The following is a 25,958-nucleotide window of genomic DNA, read 5'->3' on the forward strand; positions in this document are numbered from 1 at the left end:
TCTTCCTGAACAGCCCCTCAGTCCAAGGCCGAAGTGCCTGTCACCAATGCTCTGTTTGACAGACTTGGCTAGATTCTGATTCAAGATGATTGACAGAGCATGGTGTTTATTTCCTCTCCCTCTTCAGGTCCCTTTAACACATGGCAGTGAAATGATGAACAGGCGAAAACTGGTTGGAGAGGAGTCATCAGAGAAGGAACTTTAAGTGAATCTCTTGATGATGGTCCGCGGATGGATGGAGGAAGCCTCCTTGCTTATATAGAGTTGTGATCCAGGGTGGATGGGGGTGCATATGTGTTGGGGGAAGGCTGTGGGGATGGAGGGAGCTACTCCTGGCGTGGGTGGCGGCCTTGATTCTGTGCGTTAATGGAACGTACTGGGGATGGTCAACTCTGGTCACGTTCACCCTGCAATCTGACAGCGCCATTGCCCACTGACTGGCCCAAGTCACTCTTCTTCAAAGATTCTGAAAGGACTGTACATCTAGGGTAGATCTAGGGCTTTTGCAGTGTTGGTGACTTAGAATAAAGATCTTCAAATTACGACATTTTGGGGTCTCTGCTCACTCCCCCAAAGCAAAATTTGTCCAATGACAATCTACAAAACTCAAGTAAGCCTCTTTCTTAAATGTGACTGGAAATATTTAATATAATCCAAAATAATCAAAGAGAATAAAAATAGCCTATGAAGAAGCAATTTAGAAAAAAAATCCTCCCAATAATTAGAATTCTCAGAGAGATTTAAGGATATAATGCAGCCATAAAACATGAACATGTACTTTAAGAAAAGAGCAATTGTGCCTCATAAAAGCTCTTAGAAACCTGGAATGTGGTAACTTCTGATTTTTTTTTTTTAATCAAAAGAAAAGGGGAAATTTTCTAAAAAGTAAGACAAAGGAAGTGAAGGGGTAATGAGGCATGAAGGATTCTTCTAGGATAGACCACATTCAGCCAATAGAAGTTTTAGGAAAAGGAAACAGAAAATGGAATAGAGGCAATTTTCGAGTAAATAGCACCAGGAAAGGTCCTCAAATTGTCAGGGAGACTCAAACGTTCATATTGAAAAAGCTGTGAACTGCTAAGATGAATTTTAAAAGATATCTTCACATGTTATTGTAAAAATTCAGAACACCTAGTTTAAAGAGAGACTAAATTATTACTTAAAGAAAAAAATAATTCAACTACAAAGAAATACAAATCAGACAGGCATTAGATCTCCAACATCAACGAAGCGTAGTAGCATTCCAGGAGGCGGCAGGGTGATGATGGTTTTCTGGAAGGCGGCAGGGTGATGCTTTTCAAGTGCTGACGAAATTCCCAACTAAGTTCTACATCTGGATACCTATCAAATACGTCGGATTTTCAGACATGCAGTGACTTCTAAGGGCCCCAAGATCCTTTCTGTTTAGCCAGTATTGGAACAGTTTTAACCAAGCATCGTTTCTTAATGAGTTATTTGAGCACTTGAAATAGGGCACTGAACAGGAACAGAGGAAATGACCGTCCAGGGTCTGAGGCTGCAGTGAGGGAACCAGAGGTCCCAGGGTGGCCCCTCCATGCAGGAGTGTACGATTGGATGGGCTCAGAACAGGTGTTCTTGGAGAAGGGGATTCTCAGTAGATTCAGTGGGGAGACTGGGCAGGTGGGAAATGCAAGGACAGGATAAAAGCAGAGGTTGAAGGAAAAAAAGAAAAGCCGTTAGAAAGAAGCAGAATAATAACAGTAACAAATATCCACTCAACCCAGCCAAGGCAAGCAGAGAAGCAGAGATGTGGCCTAAATATGGAGCAGTGGGTCCAAACTGAAGCCAGAGTGAATCTAACTTAATGAAAATGACAACTGCACAAAAAAAAAAAAAAAAAAAACTGATTCTAAGCAATCCATGAAATGCATAAGAAGCTCAAATGTAATTGGGACAATGGCGAATAGCATTAATATTTCTTCTTTCTCAACAAGGAAAAGGCGATTAGAAATTCTAGGGGAAAACAACCAGGTAATAAAGACAGGGCCCCAGTGTGGAACAATAAGAACAATGGTGGTTTTGAATAATTGGTACAGTCTAAGAAAGGAAAAGTGATTTGAGTTTGTCACCAGGAACATTCTCCTAGGAGTGGCTTATGCTTTGAGTCAGTGGACGTAGAGGGAGGGGTGCAACCCTGCGGTGGTGCTGGGCTCTGCAGTGACCCGTGCAAATCACCCAACTAATGCAGCTGGGAATGGGGCTCAGCCAGCCGGCTGCAAAGCGGCTCTAGGTGCATCTTCCGTGCGTCTAGGTGTGCCATGCAACAAGGTGCTGTCGGATGCCTGTGAGTGGAAATGACGCCAGTGTACCTGGGCCTGGCCCATAAAAACACCCACGTAGTGCTCCTTTGGCCACTTTCCCCTCCCACGGCTGAAACTGGATGACCCAGGATGACCGCGGAGTCCCACGCTCAAGATGTCAGAGCCTGGGTCCCCTGGGTCCCTGAGTGCTGAGGAGGAGGTGCCACTCCATGGACCCACTTATCTTCAGGAACACGTACATCAGCAAGAAGCAAATGATGGTGTTTATGCCATTTTATATTTGGAGGTTTATCTATCAGAGGAGTTAGCTATGCTAACTATTAATAATTCAGGTTAATTGGTTTTCAACTTTTTGGACTCTATAGACAAAGCACACAGACTTACTCAGGAGTGAAAATACAGCGCATGTGTCAGGAACCTTAATAAGGCAGGGCGCCCCTGTCAAAAGCAGAAAGAGGAAGCTGGTGGAGGACGGGGCAGGGGGGAAGGCTGGAGGTGCCAATACCTAGTCCTGCACCTGTGTCTCAGGGATGGGAGTGCCTTCTGTCCCTTCTGTAGTTAGTGGGGAGTGTCAGGTGTGTTGCTTATTGTTGCAGTTAGATAATGGAAGGTACATCTGTCAATATTGATGTAACTACTGGGAGGCTGTAACAATAGTAAAGACAGCTAAATTCTTATTGATCGTAATAGGAAAATAAGCTGATCAAGAAATGGTGGTTTAACCTTCCAGAAAGATCTGGAAAGTAACCAGAGAAGAACTGGAATCAGAACCAGTTAAAAGCGGTTACCCCATGGCCAGGTGCAGTGGCTCATGCCTGTAATCCCAGCACTTTGGGAGGCCGAGGCTGGCGGATCACGAGGTCAGGAGATCGAGACCATCCTGGCTAACATGGTGAAACCTCGTCTCTATAAAAATACAAAAAATTAGCCGAGCGTGGTGGCGGTGCCTGTAGTCCCAGGTACTTGGGAGGCTAAGGCAGGAGAATGGTGTGAACCCGGGAGGCGGAGCTTGCAGTGACCCGAGATTGCACCATTGCACTCCAGCCTGGGCGACAAGCGAGACGCGGTCTTAAAAAAAAAAAAAGGAAAAAACATAGGTTACGCAGCAGGGCTGCAGGTGGGGAGGGCTGTTTGGGAGCTGCCCAGCATTTCCCATTTTCTTTCCTTTCCTCCATTTCTCCCTCTGTCTCTCTCTGTCTCTCTCTTATCAACCCTCCTGCACTCTTTCAAATGTTAAACATATGCATTTCTTACTTTCATTAAAATTTAAAATATTTAAAGGTTTACTGAGTACGTACTAGAAATTAGGTTACTCAGGAGAACATGAAGTAATTGATATGCGGCCCCCATGCCATGGTCGTCTGTTACAGTAGGTCTCCATACACCTGGCTGAATTCTTTTTCAGGTAAATCAGGGATTTCTTCTTGGTTTGGATCCGTTGTCAGTGAACTAGTGTGATTTTTTGGGGGGTGTTAAAGAGCCTTGTTTTGTCATATTACCAGAGCTGGTTTTCTGCTTCCTTCTCATTTGGGTAGTCTCTGTCAGAGGAAAGGTCTAGGGCTCAAGCCTGTTATTCAGATTCTTTTGTCCCATGGGGTGTTTCTTTGATGTAGTCAGTAATCTCTCCCTTTTTCTATGGATGTGGCTTTCTGTGAGCCGAGATGCCATGATTATTAACTCTCTTCTGGGTCTAACCACCCAGCACATCTACCCGGCTTCAAGCTGGCAGTGGGGGTTGTCTGCATAGAGTCCTGTGATGTGAACCGTCTGTGGGTCTCTCAGCCGTGGATACCAGCACCTGTTCGGGTGGAGGTGGCAGGGGGGTGAAATGAACTCTGTGAAGGTTCTCAGTTTGGTGGTTTAATGTTCTATTTTTGTGCTGGTTGACCTCCTGCCGGGAGGTGGTGCTTTCTAGAGAGCATCAGCTGTGGTAGTATGGGGAGGAACCGGTGGTGGGCGGAGCCCCAGAACTCCCAACAGTATATGCTCTTTGTGTTCAGGTACCAGAGTGAATAGGGAAGACCCATCAGGTCGGCATGTCTGAGCTCAGACTCTCCTTGGGTGGGTCTTGCTGTGGTTGCTGTGGGGGATGGGGATGAGGTTCCCAGGTCAATGGAGCTGTAAATCTAGGAGGATTATGGCTGCCTCTGCTGAGTCATGGAGGTTGTCAGGGAAGTCGGGGAGAGCCAGCAGTTACAGGCCTCATCCAACTCTCATGCAATCTGAAGGGCCGGTCTCACTCCCACTGTGGCCCCACTAACAGCACCGAGTCTGTTTCCAGGCAGTGGGTGAGCAGGGCTGAGGACTCGCCCCAGGCCACCCACCACCCGCTAGCTGCAAAAGCAATTAGGGCTGTCATTCTTCCCCCACCTGTGGAGTCTGCACACCCGGATTCTCACCTTCCCTTGAGTTCTGGCCAGGAGGCTTCTCGCCTGGTTCAAATTGTTACAAAGTTCGGCTGGAGAATTCCTTCTCCCTGTTGCATTTCCCCACCCTGCACCTCCGGTCACCCTGCCGAAGGGTTCCGGTGCTGCCAGGCAGGAATGGGCTGCACCTCCGGTCACCCTGCCGAAGGGTTCCGGTGCTGCCAGGCAGGAATGGGCTGCTTGGGGACCCAGTGAGCTCCCAGGGTCTTTCCCGCTGCTTCCTCTCCCCTGTATTTTGCTCTGCTCTCTAAATGGACTCGGCTCCAGGTGAGGCTGGAAACTTCTCTCGAAAACTAGACCTTCAGTTTCCCCAGTGGGGTGTGTGCTCGGGGGTGGAGGATCTCCCTTTTCCACTTCCACAGTTGGGGAACTCACAGTATTTGGGGTGTCTCCCAGGTCCTGCAGCTGTCTCTTCCTTCAGAGGGTCTGTGGGTCCTCTTGGGGTTCCTGGTTTGTTCTGGATCTAAGATTAATGATGCGAGCCTCCACACACTGCTCAGTCCATCTCAGTCAGAGCTGCAATCTAGTCCTATTGCCTATCTACCACGATGATCCACGATGCTCTTTAAAAAAAAAAAAAAAAAATTATTTTTAGAGTAAGGGTCTTGTTCTGCCACCCAGGCTAAAGTGCAGTTGTGTGGTCATCATTCACTGCAGCCTCAAATTCCTGGACTCAAGTGATCCTCCAGCCTCCCGAGTAGCTGGGACTACAGGTGTGCACCACCACACCCAGCTAATTTTTTAAATTTTTATTTAATTTTTTCTTGTAGAGATGGAGTCTCACTATGTTGCCCAGGCTGGTTTTGAACTCCTGGCTCAAGCCATCTTCCCACCTCGGCCTCCCAAATCACTGGGATTACAAGCATGAGCCACTGCACCCAGTCAGGACGTTCTCACATTAGTCCTTATGGATCATAGTCTGCCCTTGAAAATCCTAAAATTGCAGTCCTTTGAGAAGAGTTTCCAATTGCGGCTCTTCACTTTCACATACATTGTCCCTACTCCCCTCCAGGCCCCAACACTAATCTGATTTTGTGAGGTTTAAGTGGACCTGTTTTTGAGCGTTTGTAGCATATTGCTGGGATGGAGTGGGAGGGTTGGAGGTGGTGAGCAGCGTTTTCCTGCCAGTCAGCCAAATCAGCCAAACTCATGTTTACCGATTGCTTAACAAAAGTCAAAGTGAAACCACCTCACTGGATCCCTCAGAGAAAAGAAATGCAGATTTGTTTTACTTGGACAACCTAATATTTGAATAAAAGCATCTCTGAAGTCCTCGCCCAGTCATTAAGATGGCAATGGCCAGGTCCATGTGAAACTGTCCCAGGCAACCTTCTGGGGCCTGTGCCATGGGTGGGCAGCTGGCCCTGAGCTCTTGGCCACTCGAGCCATCTCCAGGACCCCCTTGGCAGGAACGTCCAGGAGTCAGCGCTTTGAGTACACTCAAGCCCCAAGTTCTGTTGCAGAAAAGGCTCTGTGTACTCTCATCTCAGCTGCTGGGGCATCTCCCAGGCTGTCAGGGGTCAGGGTTCCCCCAAGCCCAGGTGTGCCCGGGTCAGGCATCTCTGGAAGGACCACATGCTGGCTATGGGTAGACATCCTGAGGGACTGGTCTTGCCCAACGGGGCCTGACTCATTGCAGACTGGGTGCGTCTCCCTCTGGCCTCTACCCCAGGAGAAGGTTTCCGTGGAGTCGCAGCACTTTTCCTAGCAGGGACAGGAGCTGGGGAAGGTCCTGCCCCGCCTGGCTCAGGACAATGCCTCTTGGTGACAGCGTGGTCTTCATGCTTGGTCCCCCCACTTTTTCGTGACTGGTCCACATTGGCTCAAAGAACTGAAGTTTCCCTCTCGTGGGAGAGACTTGGTGGACAACACTGGAAATATGGGCAGGGACAGGAGGGGCTTTTATAATCCATCAAGATATGAATCTCAGTGCCTCATTTCTAGTAGATAAAAAGTTACATTGTCTTTGCAATAAGGTATACATTCCTTTACAATTAATTTTTTAAATTCAAGTGCTGCTACAGAGTCGATCTTATGTATCAACTCAGCAAACAGGTTCCAGGTGGGCAAAGGACATGCCGATTCTCCACGTGTGGGTGAGCCTGGTGCCAAGTCACCCATGCTTGCCATGCTAGCCATGCGGCCTCCTCATCCCAGCCCCTCCCCACCCATCTCCGGCTGCTCCCTGAGTGCACGCCTCCTCCAGGGCTGGCTCCCGGGGTCTCTGCCCCGGCTACAGGGGTGGTGTTTCCCTGAAATGCGAAACACGTGACGCCCAGTGCTTCACACGTGGCTATGTCAGTCTCCTCAGCTGTGCTGTGAGCAGAGGCAGTTCTCCTTTCGAGCCCTTCTCAGTGCCTGTGCACCCTGCGGGGGTCCAGCAGCACCTGTGCCCTGGATGCTCAAGGTAAGCGACAGTTCCTACTCATTCTGAACAGCCTCAGGCCTTTCCGTGGCTGTGCTCATCCTTACCTGTCTTCGTGGCATTGGCCTTGCTGTGCGTGTCCTTTACCAGCTACACTGCTCTTGGAATGAGGCAGGATGTAAACAATGGCAGTAAATACAGAGGTTGCCTAGAGTCCTTGCAGAGGGACAGTGAGGTAGCATTGTTTCCAGGCCTGCCTTGAGCGAGCTGACCGGGGTCCCAGGAGGATGGAACGAGGAACAGTGGGCTTTCTAGAGTCGGGGTGTCTGAGGGTGGGTCTGACTGTGGGGAAGGATGAGGGTAGCGAGGGACAGGGGGCATGCTAAGTCAGCATGGCAGGACCTCCAGGAAGCCATCATGACTCTGAGATGGATCAGTGCGGGGTGTGTTTGGCAAGTGAGAGTAGCAGCCTGGGTGGTCACATGGCCAGAGTCCTGTGTGCCAAGGCTGCAGTGGCAGAAGCGAGGGAGCAGCCATCTACGTGGCAACGTGCATCCTGTGCCGGGCTCGGAGCCCCGGGCTTCTTATGCACGGCCCTTTACTCCCCACTGTGCCCGCGTGAGATCAGGGACACCGCTGTCTCTCTGCAGGGGTTGGGGACTCCGTTGCCTGCCCGAGGTGGGGCAGCCGGGGGAGCTGCTGGGTGGCCCTGTGGGCGCCTGTGGCTCCGTGGTGTCCTCCGGCCTCTGAGGCACCGCCGCATCCAGGCCTGCTGTGTGCTGACTCGAAGACTACTGTGGAGGCGGCACTGCCCACAGGACAGCGGCAGTGACCGCAAAGGAAGAGAGGAGGAGGGTAAGGGTGGTTCCATGGAGAATGAGGATGTCATGATTATTTAAGGAGAACAAAAAATATGTGTGCATCCCTTTTTGCCACCTGCAAACACCCGTCCTTCATCCACACGGCCACTGCCCGTCCGTCCTTCGGTTCAGCAGGGGCTGGTGGGGCCTTGTGCTGGGTCTGGTGCTGGGGCCGGGGACGCTGGGCTGACAGCCTGGCCCTCAGGAAGGTCTTCGGTGGGAATGGAGAAAGCGGGAGTCTTCCCCAGCGAGAATCAGGATGTACTGAGTGGCTTTTGATGAGATGGTGGTGCGGTCATTCTGCTGACAGTGGTAGCTTCCAGCCGTTGAGGGCCTGCTGAGTATAGAATTTTACAGAAGTGGATTCAATTAATTTCCCCAACAGCCCTGGGAGGTGTGTACAATTGCAATCCTTTGACCGCAAAGGAGACTGAGTCTCCGTGAGGTTAATGACGCGTTCCAGGTCATGGAATTGCATGTGGCAGAGCTGGGATCGTATCTGGCAACTGTGCCTGTTCTCCTGCTGCTTCCCAGGGCTGGGCCCGTGTCAAAGGGGTCTTTCCTTGGTGAGCTTCGGCCGTGTGCCACCAGGAAGGAAGGGTCTGGGGGAATAGACCCAGCTCCGTGTGAAGGGCAGGCGGGTGGTGGCTGCCTGCAGGTGGCAGCCCGAGGGCCTGGTCCCAATGGCCGGTGATGCCTTCCCACCTGCATCCGCTCCTCTAGCCTAGACTGGCAGTGACTGCTCTGATCACTACATGCTGTGAAGGGCACAGTGCCAGCCTCTGATCTGGGTCTTTGCTGCTGTATGAAGATGCCCATCTACCCTGCTGGAGGGGGGGCTCTGGAGGACCAGGGAGCATAGAGAGAGGGAGGACAGCGGGGCTCTAGCCGGTGCCCCATCCAGACCCCCCAGACAGGACAAAGCCATCCCAGGCCCTCCAGTTCCTCATTGGCCATCACAGCACACGCCACCGGCACAAAGGTAAGTGCTGTCCGGGCTCTTGGCCTCAGGGTGGTGAGCAGTAGACCAGTTGTATTAAGTCTCTGACTTTGCAGGGCTTCCTAATGGAGACCGTTCACCGCCTGGTAAGTGACCTAGTGGAGAACATGCAGGCAGCTTCAGGACTGCTAGGGCTGGAGCCAGACAGGATTGGGACGGGATGGCTGAGTGGAGCAGTTCAGAACCTGTTAAGTGTGTGCTTGGCCTGTTGTGGGCTCAGAGGTGAGTGCAGGTTGAAAGATCCTCGAGGAGTGGCAGAAATGTCAGAGGAATCAGAAAAGCACCTCCTAGGGCTGTTCTCCTACAGGATCAAGGGAAAGGAGAGTTTGCCTTCAAATAACTGTTTGTTTAATACAGGAAAGCATAAAACCAGGCTCTGACAGGAGAAGAAACAGCAGCAAATGAGCTCGGCCAAATGCTTAAAATGGTCCCAACCACAGGCTCCAGCCACAGACCATGTGGGCTGAGAACCACGGAAACGGGGTCCACTAGCTCCTGGGTACTGGATTACAGGTCTTCAAGGGCATGAGGGGAGCAAAGTGGAAGAAACCCACTGATATTCCAGCATCACCGCCCATGTTCCTTTCGGTCAGGGTGGTGGGTCCAGTCCTGATTCCATGTTCTTACAAGTTAGGGAGCTGGGTCCAGGCCTGATTCCATGTTCTTACAAGTTAGGGAGCTGCGTCCAGGCCTGGCTCCATGTTCTTATGAATCAGGGAGTTGGGTCCAGTCCTGATTCCATGTTCCCACAAGTCAGGGCACTGGGTTCAGTCCTGGTTCCATGTTTTTACAAGTCAAGGCAAGTCTTCCCCTGAGTGATGGCTCCTGGACTGTGCCCCTCTGGGGCCCTCTCAACTCTGTGTCTGCCATCTGTCACCTGCCTGGCCATTTTGGATTTGACTGCAGTGGACGGGCTCCGTCTGAGGCCTCGGGGGAGACTCAGGACCCTGGGGTGGGCATGGATGGGGATACTGGACCCCTGAAAGAAGGGAGGCTGAGAGACTATTTTTCCTTTAAAGACTTTTCCATGTCATCTCCACTCAGAGATTCTTTTCTGCAAAGCCACAGGAGGGAGGTGACATTGAGCCCTCCATTGTGACAGAAGCTGTGCTGGGAACTTTAAATGTGTTACCTAATTTATTTAATTATCTCAGCAACTCCACAAAGTAGGCATTTTACTGGCATTTCTCCAGTTGAGGAAACAGAAGCTTAGAGACTTTGTGAGACTTGCCCAAGACCCCAGGTCACATGCCAGCAAGGATGAGGTTAGGCTTTTAATCCAGCTCTGCCTGGCTTCAAGTCCACACCTTTTCACGACAATGAACTTTCTTTATGATTGCAGATATTATTTGGGGAACTTTACATAAAACATGGACTTACATAAAACTTCGACCATAGACTATATTCTTTGTTTGGGAAACTGTGAAGACCCAATTTTTTTATAAACTCAGAACAGCTTCCAGTTTTCATTAGATGTCAGAAGATGGGCTGTGTTTTTTGTGTGGTGTTCAGTGAGGCTGATTTATAGTCACGACACGTGAATCAGTTTGATTGGAGCAGGCTATTGTGGTTCTGTCTCACCAAGAAAGAGGGGATGCACTGGGCCCCTCAACTCCAAGTTGGTGGTGCGATGATTGTTCCATATTTTCCTTTGTCGGGCTGTGAGGGAGTCTGGGCCAGGCACTAGGCCATGAGCAGGGCAGACCTGGGGTAAACCCTTAGTGAGCCTCTCTCCAGCCACAGGAACCCTGGAGTGTGTGCGTGCCTGTGTGCTGGTGTGTGTGTGTAAATTGCACGCATGTGTGTGCATGCACTGTGAGCTGGTGTGTGCATGTGCACTGGTGTGTGTGTTCCTATGTGTGTGTGCATGTGTGTGCTGGGTGCACACACACGTGTGTCTGTATACATGTGTATGTGTGCCAGTGGGTGCATGTGTTTGTACAGTGTGCATGTGTGTGTGTTTGTGCACACAAGCTGCCACACACAGATGAGCCTTGTGAATTAGGGGAAGAAGACAGACTCCGGCTTACAGAAAAAAAAGGAAAACTCCTGCAGAGATAATTACCATTAAAATGCCAAGGCTGTACACGTGAGCTGCACTGCCTTCCCCGAAAGGGCCAACCTGCCGCCTTTTCTTTTGCTCTCTCTTACAGCGACAGCCAAGTGAATGGAGCTGTGTGGCCCGTTGGGGCTGGTGCCCGACTTCTGGTGAGGAGCAAGTTTGGTGGAAGCCAGAGCTGAGCTTTTTTCCTTGTCGACCTTGGCAATACAGCCTCAGATACCCGTCTTTCCTGGAGGAGCCGCATGCAACGCCCTTGGTAGCGGCCTTTCACCGTGGTCCCCAGACACTACTCAGGGCACTGAGCTGTTGGATGCTGCTCCCATGGAGACGCTGGCTGGGACCCATTCTCAAGGCCATCTGCCAGGTAGAGATGTGGTTGTTGCTGTCCTTGTTTACCAAGAAGAAAGCAGAGGCATAAACCAGCAAGGCCGTGGAGTCTGGGAGAGGTGGGGCTGCCCCCGACAGCCTCCACCCTTCTCCCAAGCAAGTGCTGTCCTTGGGGCGTGTGCCCAGGGTGAGGTGTGTGCACACATGTGCGTGTGTGCGCGTGTGAGAGGCAGCACTGTCCGTGGGACGGTGGGGAATCTGGACTCTGCTCTGCCATCATCGAGTCATCTGGCGGAGGCAGAGAGCCTGGTGGTGTGTTTGGATGGAGGAGGGGGGTGTTTTTAGGACATCTCTTCAGCCAGTGCCACCATCCCCAGGTGGCCACAGAATTGCTCAGGGACCCACATGTCTCCTTGTCTTTGAAAATCTGCTTTTGTTTGGTGGCTCCAGGAGAGGAAAAATGAACTTGCCTGAGGCTGAGTGGCCCGACCACTCCCCTGGGATCCCCAAGACCGTGGCCCAGGAAAGTGTCCCTGTGCAGGGCTGGGCACAGAAGTTCCCTGCAGAGGCCACATGCTCTCCTTCTGCAGCAGGGACAGGAATGAGTCCTGTCTTAGTCATGTCTCTCCCTCCCTCCCGAGACCTGAGAGTAGGGCCACCTCCAGGCCCAGACACCCTCTGTGGCAGCTCTGCGCGCAGGCCCATTCGGGGCAGCCTTCGTGCCAGCTGCCTGCAACCTTCTTTGCTTCTTTTTTCACCTATAACTTTCACCTTCTCAAGAGGCTGTCGCATGAGCAGTTCGGAGTGAGGCTGTCGTGGTTTTCGAGTTTCTAATCTAAACAAGATCCTCTGGATGAGTCCCTCTGAAGGAGGAGCCTCTTACGGAGTTCACACAAAGTTGAGAACCCCAGAAACCGCAGGAGTATGGGGTAGTAGAGGAAGGCAGTGTCCTTGGATGTTTAAATAAATCTGTAACTTATTGTTGACCAGACCTAGTGTGTCATGGTGTTTAAAATTACTTAGGTAATGATGATTTTGCCATGTCTTACAAGAATTAGAGACAATGATGACAGCGACAACAATCACAAACCACAACAATGGCTGTGGCCATGCACCAGGAACTAGGAATGCAGAGATGACTGAGGTGCATCCCTGCCCACAGGGAGCTTGCAGTCTAGAGGGGAAGACAGCGTGCACACATGACTATAACAGAGTTCTTTAGGCAACGTGCTGCAGGCACCGTTGGGCTGCTCTCAGACACGTTACTTCAACAGCCACTGTGGGGACCCAGTGAAAGAGGAGGCCCTGCCACTGTCCAGGGCAGCTGAGGTAGCTCAGCAAGGCGGAGACAGCAGGGTGGGTGCAGGACGGCCTGGGTTAGCAGGGCATCTCTGAGAACTGATCTGGTGTTTGGAGTGGGAAGGGAGGGTGCAATATGGCTTCTGATGGAGGTTTCTAGCCTGGAAGACTAAACGACATAGGAAACTCAAAAGGAGAGGAACATTGGTGTGGACGATTCCATGTCTATCAGCATTGACTGAGGGGCTGTGGGAGTGGACGTTGGTGATAAGGATTCCATGTCTATCAGCATTGACTGAGGGGCTATGGGAGTGGACACTATGGGAGTGGACTGTGGGAGTGGACGCTATGGGAGTGGACTGTGGGAGTGGACGATGTGGGAGTGGACTACCGTGGGAGTGGACGCTGGTGTGGACGATTCCATGTCTATCAGCCTTGACTGAGGGGCTGTGGGAGTGGACGTTGGTGATAAGGATTCCATGTCTATCGGCATTGACTGAGGGGCTGTGGGAGTGGACATTGGTGTGGATGATTCCGTGTCTATCAGCATTGACTGAGGGTCTGTGGGAGTGGACATTGGTCATAAAGATTCCATGTCTATCAGCATTGACTGAGGGGCTGTGGGAGTGGACATTGGTGATAAGGATTCCGTGTCTATCAGCGTTGACTGAAGGGTTGTGGGAGTGGACATTGGTGATAATGATTCCGTGTCTATCAGCGTTGACTGAGGGGTTGTGGGAGTGGACATTGGTGATAATGATTCCGTGTCTATCAGCGTTGACTGAGGGGCTGTGGGAGTGGACATTGGTGATAAGGATTCCATGTCTATCGGCATTGACTGAGGGGTTGTGGGAGTGGACGCTGGTGTGGACGATTCCATGTCTATCAGCATTGACTGAGGGGCTGTGGGAGTGGACATTGGTGATAATGATTCCGTGTCTATCAGCGTTGACTGAAGGGTTGTGGGAGTGGACATTGGTCATAATGATTCCATGTCTATCGGCATTGACTGAGGGGCTGTGGGAGTTGACATTGGTCATAAAGATTCCATGTCTATCAGCATTGACTGAGGGGCTGTGGGAGTGGATGCTGGTGTGGACGATTCCATGTCTATCAGCGTTGACTGAAGGGTTGTGGGAGTGGACATTGGTGATAATGATTCCGTGTCTATCAGCATTGACTGAGGGGCTGTGGGAGTGGACATTGGTGATAATGATTCCGTGTCTATCAGCGTTGACTGAGGGGTTGTGGGAGTGGACATTGGTCATAACGATTCCATGTCTATTGGCATTGACTGAGGGGCTGTGGGAGTGGCAGTCTATGGGTGGAAATGGCATCTGAGTGTCTAGAGGGAGGACGTGAGCCATGGCCTGGAGACTGCAGCTTCTCTCCGTCACCCGCAGTCTGTATTTCAGGGCCTTCTCAGGATGGTGAGAGTAGGAATTCTTCTCAAGTTCGAAGCCCGTCCCTAAGACTTTGTTCCATGGGAAATGTGCCTGGTAGCCCCCATCATTTATGGAGAAAGAGGTTTTCTTTGCATGAAGTTTGCATTGTGAATGGAAAAAGAGAAAACACTCTTTATTTGATTTTTCTTTTTGTTGTTGTTGTTCACTAACTACAGTGATGCTTGGGGAAGGGAAAATTTGTCTGTGTAAATGATCCTCCATGAAGGAGGAGGGTTTCACAGCAGGAGGCAGATCTTTGAGAAGGGACTTCAGAGATATTTGAATAACAGGAGCTGTGTTGAGAGGAAGACTGGAAAGCTCTGTCATCAAAGCGAATCTGGAAATTGATCAAGGCACTGCCAGCTGTGGGTTGGCGAAGAGAAGACAACTGCGAGGCTGGCAGGATTCAGGCTCCTTTGTTCTTACGATGGACACAATCTCATGGAGAAGGAGTGATTACGGAGTAATCACTTGGGGAGTGAGTTTGGAGTAATCATTATCAATGAGGTACAGTTTTGAAGGTAAAACTAGACAAAAAGCTCACAGTTCTTGAACTCATAACTTACATTTGTTAAGAAATCCCAGATTAGGATTTCCCAGAGTTTCTTTGTATACGAGGTTTTTTCCGTTGTGAAGTGTAGCTCATTATCATCTTGAAAGCACTGTGGGCATCGCCTGACAGGAAGCTCCAGGTTTGTTTTTGGTGCTGTTACTGGTCCCTTCATTTGCTCACTTTCCTAGGAATTCAACTCATCCAACTTCTGTTTTGAGGCAGAAAATCCTTCAACACTGTCTCAAGGAGCTTAGTACAGGCGCTTCCTGGACACTTGATGAGGCACTGCTGTCTCCTGGGTGTGGCAGTCAGCGCAGGCTTGAAGACCTTTGCGTTGGATCTTGAATGTAGCTTTGCCTCTTTGAGCCAGAAAGTGAAGTCTCAATTTCCTCATCTGTAACATGGGGGTAATAATGATGAAATGAAATTAATTTAATCGATGCATGTAAAGTTGTTTATACTATGCCTGGTATATAACAGACACTCCGAGAAACGCACTGTCTTCTTGTTCCCCCCACCACACCTCCGATCCATCAGCCTGCTTTTGCGCAGGGCGTGCTATCTGAAAGACAGTCCTACACCTGAATCTTTATGGCCTGACCTTGTCAAAGGAAGTTCATAAAAGAGAGACGAAGAGGGAAATGAAGACATCTGCTGATACCACATCGGATGTGAATGTGTGTGCCTGTATATGTGCAAATGTGCATGTGTGTGGCACCGTAAGTGGTATGTATGAGTGAATTCATATGTATGTAATTTTGACATTTTCATGGGCTTCTCAGTGAGCAGGGACCAGTTTCTCACCATCTTCCTCATTTCAGCTGATGGTGTGAACTTGGCTCTATCTTTTTCTCTTGTCTCATAAAAGATGCATTTCGTGAGACAGCCGAAAAAGAAACAGAGAAAGGAAATGATCATTGAAGCCTGATCATTTTCCTCATAGAAGCCGGAGGCTGCTACAAGGCTCGCATGTCCTGTGGGGCTCCTTCTGACCCTATGGGATGTTTGCGGTCCATGACCTCAGCCCCTGTGGGCTGAGCGCCTGTCTGTCCTCTGAGGGGACACGAGGTTGCTTCGCTCCCACTGGAGAGGTGGTGCCAAGCAGGCATCTTCAGGAAGCCCGAGGAAACTGTGGAGTCCATCTCACAAGTTGGGATCCTGCAGTTCTGCCAGATCTGGACGCGTATAGGGTGAATGCGTGGACCAACTCCAGGCGTGGCCACACTGGGGGAAACGTGAGGGAGTGCAGGAGGCTGGTGTCTCTCGGCTGTTCACAGTTGATGGCGTACATTTGCGAATGTGTGCCAATGTGTGTGTGCATGTGTGCGAATGTGCATGTGTGTGGCATGGTGTGTGCCATGTGTGAGCGAATTCGTGCATGTGATTATGTGCATGTGTGAATTCATGTGTGTGAATGAGCATGTGTGTTGTGAATGTGTGTGAATGTGTATGCTTGTGCATGTGCAATGTGCACGTGTGTGGCACGGTATGTGGCATGCATGAGTGAATTCATGCATATGTAACTCTGAGAGTGTGTGTGTGAATGTGTGCATGTGTGTAGATGTGTGCCTCTGAATGTACATGTGTGTTAATGTGGCTGTGTGTGCATGGGTATGACTGTGTCTACGTGCATGTGTGTGAATGTGTGACTGCGAGTGTGTGAATGTGCCTGTGTGTGCATGTGTGTGACTATGTGTGACTGTGAGGGGGCATGTATGAATATGTGTGTGACTGTGTCCGTGTATATGAGTGTGAATGTGCATGTGTGTGAATGTGCTGTGTTACTGTGTATGACTCTGTGAATGTGTGTGTTAATGTGTGCATGTGTGTAGATGTGTGTGTGACTATGTGTGTGAATGTACGTGTGTTAATGTGGCTGTGCATGTGTATGACTGTGTCTATGTGCATGTGTGTGACTGTGACTGTGTGTGAATGTGCATGCATGTGAATGTGTGTGTGTGACTGTATGACTGAATGTGTAAATGTGTGTGGCTGTGTGTGACTGTCAGTGTGTGAATGTATGTGGCTGTATGTGACTGTGTGTGAATGTGCATGTGTGTGAATGTGTGTAGTTGTGTGTGACTGTGAGTGTGTGTGCATGTGTGTGAATTGTGTGGTTGTGTGTGACTGAGAGTGCATGTATGAATGTGTGTGTGTGAATATGTATGTGTGTGAATATGTGTGTGGCAGTGTGTGACTGTGATTGTGTGTGAATGTGTGCATGTGTGTGCATGTGTGTGAATGCGTGTGACTGTGAGAGTGTGTGCATGTGTGTGAATGTGTGTGACTGTGAGAGTGCATGTGTGAATGTGTGTGTGAATATGCCGGTGTGTAAATGTGTGTGTGGCTGTGTGTGTGGCTGTGATTGCGTGTGAATGTGTGCGTGTGTGACTGTGAGAGTGTGTGCATGTGTGTGAATGTGTGTGACTGTGACTGTGAGCGTGTATGTGTGAATGTGTATGTGTGTGCATGTATAGGGGGTGTCATGGAGAGGGGATTGTTTCTGCTCAGTCTCAGGGTATTAGATTTGGACTTTGGGTCTCATCTTCAAATGAAGGTCTCTGTCCTGCACGCTGGTCCTCTCTTCCCTCTATCCTGTGGGCGTGGCTCCTGCCCTTGGTATTTGCACAACACCCACTCTTTCTATTGATTTCAGGTTCCCCATGAAAGTCATTCACCCTCTCCTAGGAAGGAACTGAGTTTTCAAAAGGTCACACACGTGTGTGTCAGTCTGAGCCACTCTGGGTTAATTAGTCATCAAGGAGAATTGAATAATATGAGATCAAGCTGCAGGGGCCGGGGGGGGGTGGGTGGTACCTGGAACCCACATTTTATTTTAAAATTATAATTTGGTGTCATATTTAAAATGCTAGTTCTCAGGGAATGATGCATTTTTATTTCTCAAGTCTTCATAAAAAAACAAAAATAGAAAAAAAAAGAAGTATAACTTGTAGCTTGACTTGTGTTTGTTCGGTAGGATATCCTGATTTAGTTCACAAGAAATATTCATGGTAAAAGCAAAGGAAAGAGCCCCCAGTGAATATTAATGGATATTTGCATGCATAGTAACTAAACCTTTATCCTCCATCTATTTATCTCAAAATGGGTGGGAGCCATGGGGAGAGGACAGGAAGACAAAAGATGAGGAATAAAGCTGATTGCATTATCTGGACAAAATTCAATCAATTTGCAGCTTCAATACTGGCTGCTACATTCAGATTGCTGCTGTTAAAAAATAGCTGTGGCTGGGCACAGTGGCTCATGCCTGTAATCCCAGCACTTTGGGAGGCCGAGGTGGGCGAATCACGAGGTCAGGAGATCGAGACCATCCCAGCCAACGTGGTGAAACCCTGTCTCTACCAAAAATACAAAAATAAGCCTGGTGTGGTGGTGCGTGCCTGTAGTCCCACCTACTTGGGAGGCTGAGGCAGAAGAATTGCTTGAACCAGGGAGTCAGAGGTTGCAGTGAGCCAAGATTGCGCCACTGCACTCCAGCCTGGCAACAGACAACAACAGCAACAACAACAACAGCAACAACAACAAACCCAGCCTTATGGGGATATAATTTACATGCCATAAAAGTCACCTGTTTTAAGTGTACAGTTCAATGAACTTTAGGCTGTTTAAAGAGGGTACAACCATCACCACCCTCTAATTTTAGGACCTGCAGTCACCCTGTGATGACACCTCATTCTGACACCCAGTCCTAGCTAATTATTATTATTTTTGTGACAGAGTCTCCCTCTGTTGCCCAGGCTGGAGTGTGGTGGATTAATCATGGTTCACTGCAGCCTCAACCTCACTGGGCTCAGGTGATCCTCCTGCCTCAGCCCCCTAGTAGCTGGGATCATAGGCAGGCATACGCCACCACGCCCAGCTAATTTTTGTATTTTTTTGTAGATGTGAGGTTGCCCAGGCTGGTTTCAAACTCCTGTACTCAAGTGATCCTTCTGCCTTGGCCTCCCCAAAGTGCTTGGATTACAGGTGTGAACCACAGCACCTAGCTCTTAGGTAATTACTAATCCGCTTTTGGTCTCTTCCTATTTGTGGGTTTTTTTTTTTTTTTTTTTTTTTGACACTTGATATAAATTAAATGACCCACTATGTTTTCTTTTTTGCCTGCTTCTTTCAGATAATGCAATGTTTTCAAGGTTTATCCATGTGGTAGTGGATGCCAACATTTCCTTCTTTCTTACTGTCAATTAATGTTCCATTTGATGAATATCCCACATCCTGTTTACCACATCACCATTTGATGGCCATTGGATTGTTTTCACTTTTTGGCTGTTGTGAATAATGCTGCTATGGACATTTGTGTGTGAGTGTCTGTCTGCACTTTCATTTCTCTTGAGCACATACCTAGGAGCGGAACTTCTGAGTCACCTGGTAACTCTAGGGTGAAAATCGATTTGATCCAGCAATTCCACTACTGGGTATCTACCCAGAGGAAAAGAAGTCATTATATGAAAAAGGTACTTGAACACACATGTTTACAGCAGCACAATTCGCAATTGCAAAATAGTAGAACCAGCCCAAATGCCCATAAATCAATGAATGGATAAAGAAACTGTAACACACATATATATTTGATGGAATACTACTCAGCCATAAAAAGGAATGAATTAATGGCATTTGCAGCGACCTGGATGAGATTGGAGACTATTATTCTAAGTGAAGTAACTCAGGAATGGAAAACTAAATATTGTATGTTCTCACTCATAAGTGGGAGTTAAGCTATGAGGATGCAAAGGCATAACAAGGATATGATGGACTTAGGGGACTTGCAGGGGAGATGGTGGGACAGGGATGAGGGATAAAAGACTACAAACTGGGTTCAGTGTATACTGCTCCGGTGATGGATGCACCAAAATCTCACAAATCACCACCAAAGAACTTACTTGACTGCGCGTGGTGGCTCACGCCTGTAATCCCAGCACTTTGGGAGGCAGAGGCGGGCGGATCCCCTGAGATCAGGAGTTCGAGACCAGCTTGGCAAACATGATGAAATCCCATCTCTACTAAAAATACAAAAATAGCCGGGCATGGTGGCAGGTGCCTGTAATCCCAACTACTCAGGAGGCTGAGACAGGAGAATCACTTGAACCTGGGAGGTAGAGGTTGCGGTGAGCCGAGATCATGCTACTGAACTCCACAAACACTCGTGTACTTGTTGGCCTTGGTGACGATGTCGAGCGTCTTCTCGTGCGCTTGTTGGCCATCGGTGACAATGTCGAGAGTCTTCTCGTGTGCTTGTTGGCCATCCGTGACGATGTCGAGCCCCTTCTTGTGTGCTTGCTGGCCATCGGTGATGATGTCGAGCGTCTTCTCGTGTGCTTGTTGGCCGTTGGTGACGATGTCGAGCCCCTTCTCATGTGCTTGTTGGCCATCGGTGATGATGTCGAGCACCTTCTTGTGAGCTTGTTTGCCATCGGTGATGATGTCAAGCACCTTCTCATGTGCTTGTTGGCCATCGGTGATGATGTCGAGCATCTTCTCGTGTGCTTGTTGGCCATCGGTGACGATGTCGAGTGTCCTCTCGTGTTTTATTGGCCATCGGTGATGATGTCGAGTGTCTTCTTGTGTGCTTGTTGGCCATCAGAGATGATGTCAAGCCCCTTCTCATGTGCTTATTGGCCATCGGAGATGATGTCAAGCCCCTTCTCGTGTGCTTGTTGGCCATCAGTGACAATGTCGAGCCCCTTCTCATGTGCTTGTAGGCCATTGGTGATGGTGTCGAGCATTGGCCATCGGTGACGATGTTGAGCCCCTTCTTGTGTGCGTGTTGGCCATCAGTGATGACGTTGAGCACCTTCTCGTGTGCTTATCAGCCATCAGTGATGATGTCAAGTGTCGACTGTTGCTGATGATGTCGAGCCCCTTCTCGTGTGCTTGTTGGCCATCAGTGATAATGTCGAGCGTCTTCTCATGTGCTTGTTGGCTGTCAGTGATGAGTTGAGCTTCTTCTCATTTGCTTGTTAGTCTTGGTGACGATGTCAAGCATCTTCTTGTGCACTTGTTGGAGCGTCTTGATGACGATGTCGAGTGTCTTCTCATGTGCTTGTTGGTCTCGGTGATGATGTTGAGCATCTTCTTGTGTGCTTGTTGGCCATTGGTGATGATGTCGAGTGTCTTCTCATGAGCTTGTTGGCCATCAGTGATGATGTCAAGCATCTTCTTGTCGCTTGTTGGCTCTTGGTGATGATGTCGAGTGTCTTCTCTTGCGCTTGTTGGTCATCAGTGACAATGTCAAGCCCCTTCTCGTGTGCTTGTTCGCCATCGGTGACGATGTCAAGCGTCTTCTCGTGTGCTTGTTCGCCATCGGTGACGATGTCAAGCGTCTTCTCGTGTGCTTGTTGGCCTCGGTAGCGATGTCGAGCGTCTTCTTGTGCGCTTGTTGGCCATCAGTGACGATGTTGAGCCCCTTCTTGTGCGCTTGTTGGCCATTGGTGATGATGTCGAGCATCTTCTCATGCACTTGTTGGCCATTGGTGACGATGTTGAGCGTCTTCTTGTGTGCTTGTTGGCTGTCAGTGATGATGTCAAGCCCCTTCTCGTGTGCTTGTTGGCCATTGGTGATGATGTTGAGCGTCGGCCGTCAGTGACAATGTCGAGCCCCTTCTTGTGCACTTGTTGGCCATTGGTGATGACGTCGAGCCCCTTCTTGTGTGCTTGTTGGCCATTGGTGACATTGTCGAGCCCCTTCTCATGTGCTTGTTGGTCATTGGTGATTATGTCGAGCGTTGGCCATTGGCGACGATGTCGAGCCCCTTCTTTTGTGCCTGTTGGCCATCAGTGACAATGTCAAGCCCCTTCTCGTGCGATTGTTGGCCATTGGTGATGGTGTTGAGCATCTTCTCGTGCGCTTGTTGGCCGTCAGTGATGATGTTGAGTGTCTTCTCATGTGTTTGTTGGCCATCGGTGATGATGTCAAGCATCTTCTCGTGCGCTTGTTGGCCATTGGTGATGATGTCGAGCATCTTCTTGTGTGCTTGTTGGCCATCGGTGACGATGTCGAGCCCCTTCTTGTGTGCTTGTTGGCCATTGGCAACAATGTCAAGCACCTTCTCATGTGCTTGTTGGCCATTGGTGACAATGTCGAGCCCCTACTTGTGTGCTTGTTGGCCATCAGTGACAATGTCAAGCACCTTCTTGTGCGCTTTTTGGCCATTGGTGATGATATTGAATGCCTTCTTGTGTGCTTGTTGGCTGTCAGTGATGATGTCGAGCACTTTCTTGTGTGCTTCTTGGCCTCGGTGATCATGTTGAGTGTCTTCTCGTGTGCTCATTGGCTGTCAGTGATGATGTCGAGCATCTTCTCGTGTGCTTTTTGGCCATCGCTATGCCCTCCCTGATCAGGTTTTCTTTTTTAAAGTTCCGTGAACATTGCGCCCTTCACGCCCTGCTGCAGTTGTATTTTTCCATCTGGCTGTGAAGTGTGGAAGCTGCCACTGTGCCTCAGCGGGCTCCTTCGTCACCAACTGCCCTGTGGCAGCTGCCAGCTTGAAGGGACCTGGCAGTGGAGTCATCCCAGCAGGGTCTCCAGCTGGCCACTGGAGCTGGCCGCAGATTGGGCACCATCGGCTTGGCTGTTACCTTCCCTCCCACCTGGGCCACTTAATGGTATTGGATAGCAACTAACAACCTACAGCTCCTGCTCAAAAAGTGACTATCCACATGGGATGCCACGTGCTTTACTCGGTAGGCTGTAAGCTAGTGGTGACTCTCACCCATTTTGTGCAGAAGGAACCTGAAGCTTGTCCAAAGTCACTGAACAACCTGACCTCTGGTCCCACATTCTTCTCTTCATGGCAAGTCCAGAAGGCCTTCAAAGTGCATGAGGTTAAGACCACACAAACACATTTCTCCAAAGTTCTGCTTTTAAGACCTGGCTTTCTTTTTCTGGCATATATTTTTATTGTGGCAAAATATACACAACATACAATTTTCCATTTTGACTTTTTTAAGCATACAGTTCAGTGGCATTAAGCATGTTCATGATACTGTGCAACCATCAGAACTACACATTTCCAGGGCTTTTTCATCTTGCAAAATTGGAACTCTGTCCCCACTCAACACTTAAGTCCTCATGCTTCCCCCTCCCCTAACCCCTGGCACCCACCCTTCCACTTTCTGTCTCTATGAATCTGCGTATCTGAGTACTGCATGTAAGTGGAATCACACAGTATTTGTCCTTTTGGTTCTGGTTTATTTCACTTAGCATAATGTCCTCAAGCTTCATCCCTGGTGTAGCACATGTCAGATGTCCCTTCCCTTTCTGAAGGTGAATAATATTCCACCATGTGCCTATGCTGCATGTTGCTTATCTGTTCACCCACTGATGACACTGGGCCGTTAACACCTTTTGGCTGTTGTTAATATGCTGCTGTGAACGTGGAGTGCAGATGTCTGTTTGAGACCCTGATTTCAGTTCTCTTTCATATATTCCCAGAAGTGGGACTGGTGATCAGAACAACACTCATGTTTGTTTTTTGAGGAGCTGCTACACTGTTTTCCATGGTGACACAGTTTCACATTCCCACCAGCAATGCAGGAAGGATCCAGACACAGCTTCCTTCTTAGAAGTGGAAAGAAAAGATAGAAACGGGCCACAGCTCAGCACCTCCGGATTTCAGGATTCGCCTTTGAGCTCAGCTCTGTGAGCTCAGGGACTCCGCAGAGGACAGCGGGACTCTGAGGGCAAGGGGACACCAGTGTGGCTGCTGAGTGTCATGGGTGCCCTCGGATAACGAAGGGTTGGGTGTGTGAGAGGCAGTGGCACTACCATGCCATAGCCAATGCCAGGTCGGGTCTGAGCCATCGCTTTGTGATGGGAAGTTCACTCCCTCGTGGGCAGCGGATGCCACTGATTGACTGCTCAATTGTTACCTCGCCACTTTCCCTTCCACACAGACGGCAGTGCCGCTCAGGTGGACGGGATGGTAGGACCAGGTGTGCCCATTCATGGGATGATCAGCGAGGCCCTGAGGGTCCCCTGACCCTGCTTCCTCCCTGCACAGGGACAGGTGCTTCCACTCTTCCAGTCCCTTCTGGGCTGGGGGACCATGTGAAGTGTGAGGGTGGGGTGTGGATTTGCAGGGTTGAAGTGGAATCCAGGATCTGCCTGGGGCATACTCTTCACAGCCTGGGCAGGGCAGGCAAACCCCAATTTCCTGGAAAGGAGGCCCGGGTAGGGCCACCCAGGGCTGGCAGAGTGAAGTCCTTGAGTCCTCTGCCAAGGGTGCTGTGTCTGGGCTGTGGTAGTCATCTGCATATTTGGAAGGAAAGGCAGGGGTGAAAATATCCCTTTGTGTGCTGAGAGGGTCTGTGGTCTCTCCATTCTTCCTTTGATTTAATAAGAAAGATAAACACTACACAGTGGGTGCTCCTGTGCCAGGCAGGTGCTAAGCCCCCCTAAGACACTGCCGTATACCAGCTCGCTCGTTTAATTTCAGGTTTAAACAGCTCTGCAGAATACAGGAAAGAGTAAAATATAAGAGGGTTTTATATTTTACTCTTCTCTCCAGATCAGGTAGGCACTGGAAGTCGGCTGGCGGGTGCCTCTGAGCACACTGGACTCATTCCTAGGGTGGCCACACAGCTGTGGGGCCCTGTGACCTTGGCACTGACCGCCCGCAGAGGGGATGGTATTTAAAGAGGCTGAGTTCTTCATCTCTCTCTGCTGTTTTCTCTCTTGTTTCCCTTTTACGTTTTTGACAAGTCCCACCATACTCAGTTCCAGCGTGGGACACACACTAGTGGATTGCTGATGGGTGGAAAGTTGTGCGTGCCGTGTTGTGTTGCTGACACCGAAGGCAAAAGCCCAGGACCTGGCCCCAGGTTAGGCTCACACATGCCTGGGCTGTCCCATCTCGGGGGCTCCTTGGTTAGAGCTGAAGGTCTTCGGGCTCTGGTCCCCGTGGGGCTCCCTCACTGGGGAGTGTGTCCAGCCCCTGTCCTCCAGCACTGGGCCCCTGCCTCCCCAGCCACGGCCCTCAGGGCAGAGGGGACCACAGACATTCTGAGGTGGACTGTCCTCCGTGTTGGAGATATGAAAAATAAAAAGGGAAGGACTTGGGGAAGAGAATGGGCACTGTTTACTTCCTCCCAATTCCATGTTAACGAGTTCCCGCTGAATTGTCTGGGTAAGCAGAGAACAGCTGCGCAGAGCATGAGCTGTGAGCCCCAGGCCTGTTCTCCTGGTAAGACTGGGCCCCACAGTGCTGGAGCTGACCTCTCACCAAGGGTCCGTCCCTTTGTCCTTCCTATGACTGGTTCTTTCATGGCGTCTAATGATGAGGCAAGGAAGCTGTCAGCTGGGAGTTTCGACACCATTGATTGCCCCCATAAGGAGCCAGTGGGATGGACACCAGCTCCCACCCCTTGCCCGAAACATTCCTGCAGACCCTCAGCCTGCAGCAGTGCCCCACCGAAGGCCCCCACCTACAGTTCTGCCCACACCCCCAGGCTCTCCCCAGCCACCACCTCCCAGGGTGCTTCCAGCTCTCCTCCCCCAGGGTCCCTCCAGCTGGGCTGTCTCTTGCACCCTGGGGCCTGGTGCTCTACCGCTCTCCGTCCGCTTCCTGCCTCCAGGCTGTGTCCCAGCTCTATGTACCTGACACACATGTCTCCCCTCTTCATCTGTCTAAAGCCTACCTGTGCTTTCCAAGCACATCTCAAATATCATTTCAAATGTCAAATAACAGAGTGATCTTTTAAAAATATAAATCCGATCATGTCATTTGTGCTTAACGCCTTTCATGGTTTCTGATTGCACAGTAAACCCAAGGCCCTTCTCTGCGGTCCAGGTCCCTGCCCACCTCGGTCCTCGTCCCCCTGTCCCCTTCATCCCCGAGCTCATCCCTGCCCTGGGGACGTGCCACTTGCCATAGCTTTGCAGGGATGGCTTTCCCTGGTTCTGCATGTGGCGAACTCTGTCTTGACGTCCATGTCTGTTCAAATATCACAGAATCTGCAGGAGAGCTTCTGTGTCCTGGATCTGAGGCAGCCCCTTCAGGAAAAGAATCACAGCCCTGAAGACGTCCATGTCCCCATTGCTGGTACCTGTGAGTATGTTATGCTTTGTGGCAACAGGGGCTTTGCAGAGGGAATGGAGGATACAAAGTTTAAGGTTTCCTGGCTTATCTGTGGGGGCCCAGCGTGATCATAAATGTCCTTAGATGTGGAAGGGAGAGGTGGGAGGAAGAAGCAGCGTGGGTCCACGTGAGATGCATGGACAGCCGATGCTGGCTTTGATGGTGGAGGAAGGGGCTGAGCTCTGAGGAATGGGGTTTTCACAGGAGCAGGAAGCAGCTCTTAGCAAGGGAACCTCTGTCCTGCAG

General features: G+C 50.0%; 1 protein-coding gene across 3 annotated transcripts in view; it reads left to right on the forward strand.

Annotated features, from left to right (window-relative positions):
• Nucleotides 1–25,958, forward strand: part of LOC123568442 (uncharacterized) — a 59,666-nt gene that overhangs the window by 33,298 nt on the left and 410 nt on the right. For all 3 annotated transcript variants that reach the window (XM_045369870.2, XM_074012444.1, XM_045369869.2), the window contains 2 exons: nt 11,087–11,359; nt 25,586–25,682. In XM_045369870.2, coding sequence (XP_045225805.2) covers nt 11,087–11,359; nt 25,586–25,682 — 370 coding nt within the window. The remainder of the gene's footprint in view (nt 1–11,086; nt 11,360–25,585; nt 25,683–25,958) is intronic.

This window comes from Macaca fascicularis, chromosome 13 (assembly GCF_037993035.2).
Source record: "Macaca fascicularis isolate 582-1 chromosome 13, T2T-MFA8v1.1".
Classification (NCBI taxonomy): domain Eukaryota; kingdom Metazoa; phylum Chordata; class Mammalia; order Primates; family Cercopithecidae; genus Macaca; species Macaca fascicularis.